Source organism: Austrofundulus limnaeus, unplaced genomic scaffold (genome assembly GCF_001266775.1).
Source record: "Austrofundulus limnaeus strain Quisiro unplaced genomic scaffold, Austrofundulus_limnaeus-1.0 Scaffold388, whole genome shotgun sequence".
Lineage (NCBI taxonomy): Eukaryota > Metazoa > Chordata > Actinopteri > Cyprinodontiformes > Rivulidae > Austrofundulus > Austrofundulus limnaeus.
Genome location: NW_013952790.1, coordinates 192620 through 193920, shown reverse-complemented (window position 1 = coordinate 193920; position 1301 = coordinate 192620). Strand labels below are relative to the sequence as shown.

Sequence of the window (1301 nt, the reverse complement as noted above, 5' to 3'; positions counted from 1 at the left end):
GGGGGGGGGGGTTAAGATACACTTTAAGGAAAAGGCCAATACAATCGGACAAATTTTGATTTTCATTTGATCCACCTGAGTGCAGGTGAATTCATGCAGATGAGTAGAACATGAGCACTAACTCTGACTCAGTAAGAAGAACAGAAACTTTTCTCTCAGGTTAGACTCAGGTTGTCAGTCTGACACAAACATCAAACATTTCCCAGTCCAACAGAGGAAAGTCAAAGGCTGCCAGTAACATGACAGGAAACAGAAAGGAGGGCAGTAAAATGTGTGCGTGAAGAACTGACTGTTGCATCACCTGTTTTCACGGCTCGGCCCGTTTACCATGGTAACTGGATGCCAATTGGGCTGTGAGTGTGGGTGTAGAAGGAAGAACAAATGTGTGTTTAGTCTATTAATTGTGTAAGACAAGGCCGGGCTCAGTGATACAGGACTGTGGAACATGAATGAGGAGGAATTCATGYCTCACTCAGCAGTGTTCAGTCTGCTCATCTTGTAAATGAACCTGAATATAAACTCCTCTCAGCCTCAGGTGTGACCCGTCGGTTCTGTTTGTCCTCCTCTGTCTCCTCACAGGAACAACAGAACGAGTCTGTCTCATACAGGGTACCGTCGAAGCTCTCAACAGTGTCCACAACTTCATCGCAGAGAAGGTCCGGGAGATGCCCCAGAGCGCCCAGAAACCTGAACCAGTCAGCATACTGCAGCCACAGACCACAGTTAACCCCGATCGGGTCAAGCAGGTTAGAATCTCTGATCAGTGCCGTCATTTTTACCTCAAAGGGCAGGATTCCTGCAGGATTTACAACTTCCAAGCTCTGGGCTTTGGGTTCAGACTGCACTGGTGGTTCTGAACATGATCAAGAACAAGGTCAGGGTGGATGTTCTGCASTGGTTCTGTAGAACTGAAGGGTCAATTTTCAGCTAAAAAAACCTGAAGTAACTCAGAATTCTTTGTTAGTTCTTGGTCTATGATTATTGTTTATATCATTTCAGCCCTGCAATGACAGAAACTGTGGTTTTCAGAGCCTCAGATCTGTTTTTCTGTGGGTTCAGTGTTCAGCCTAAACAACTGTTTTAAAACTCTGATCTCATAGACCAGGGGTGTCAAACTTATTTTCATCAAGGGCCACATGAACGTTATGGTGATCCTCGAAGGGCCAGTTGAAATGAACTTTGATGTTTCATGTTTAACTTTGACTAAACAGAATTTTAACACGTCCTCTTTTAAACACTGATAAGAACTAAGTGACTGACTAAATCTGAAATAAATACAGAAATATTATTTAGTTTATGGT

At 43.6% G+C, this 1301-nt stretch overlaps 1 protein-coding gene across 1 annotated transcript in view; it reads left to right on the top strand.

Moving 5' to 3' along the window:
- Window positions 1-1301, top strand: part of LOC106528523 (RNA-binding protein Nova-1) — a 53352-nt gene that overhangs the window by 36278 nt on the left and 15773 nt on the right. Inside the window, exon 2 of the mRNA XM_014023707.1 lies at window positions 580-746. Within this exon, the coding sequence (XP_013879161.1) occupies window positions 666-746 (81 nt within the window). The 5' untranslated portion in view covers window positions 580-665. The remainder of the gene's footprint in view (window positions 1-579; window positions 747-1301) is intronic.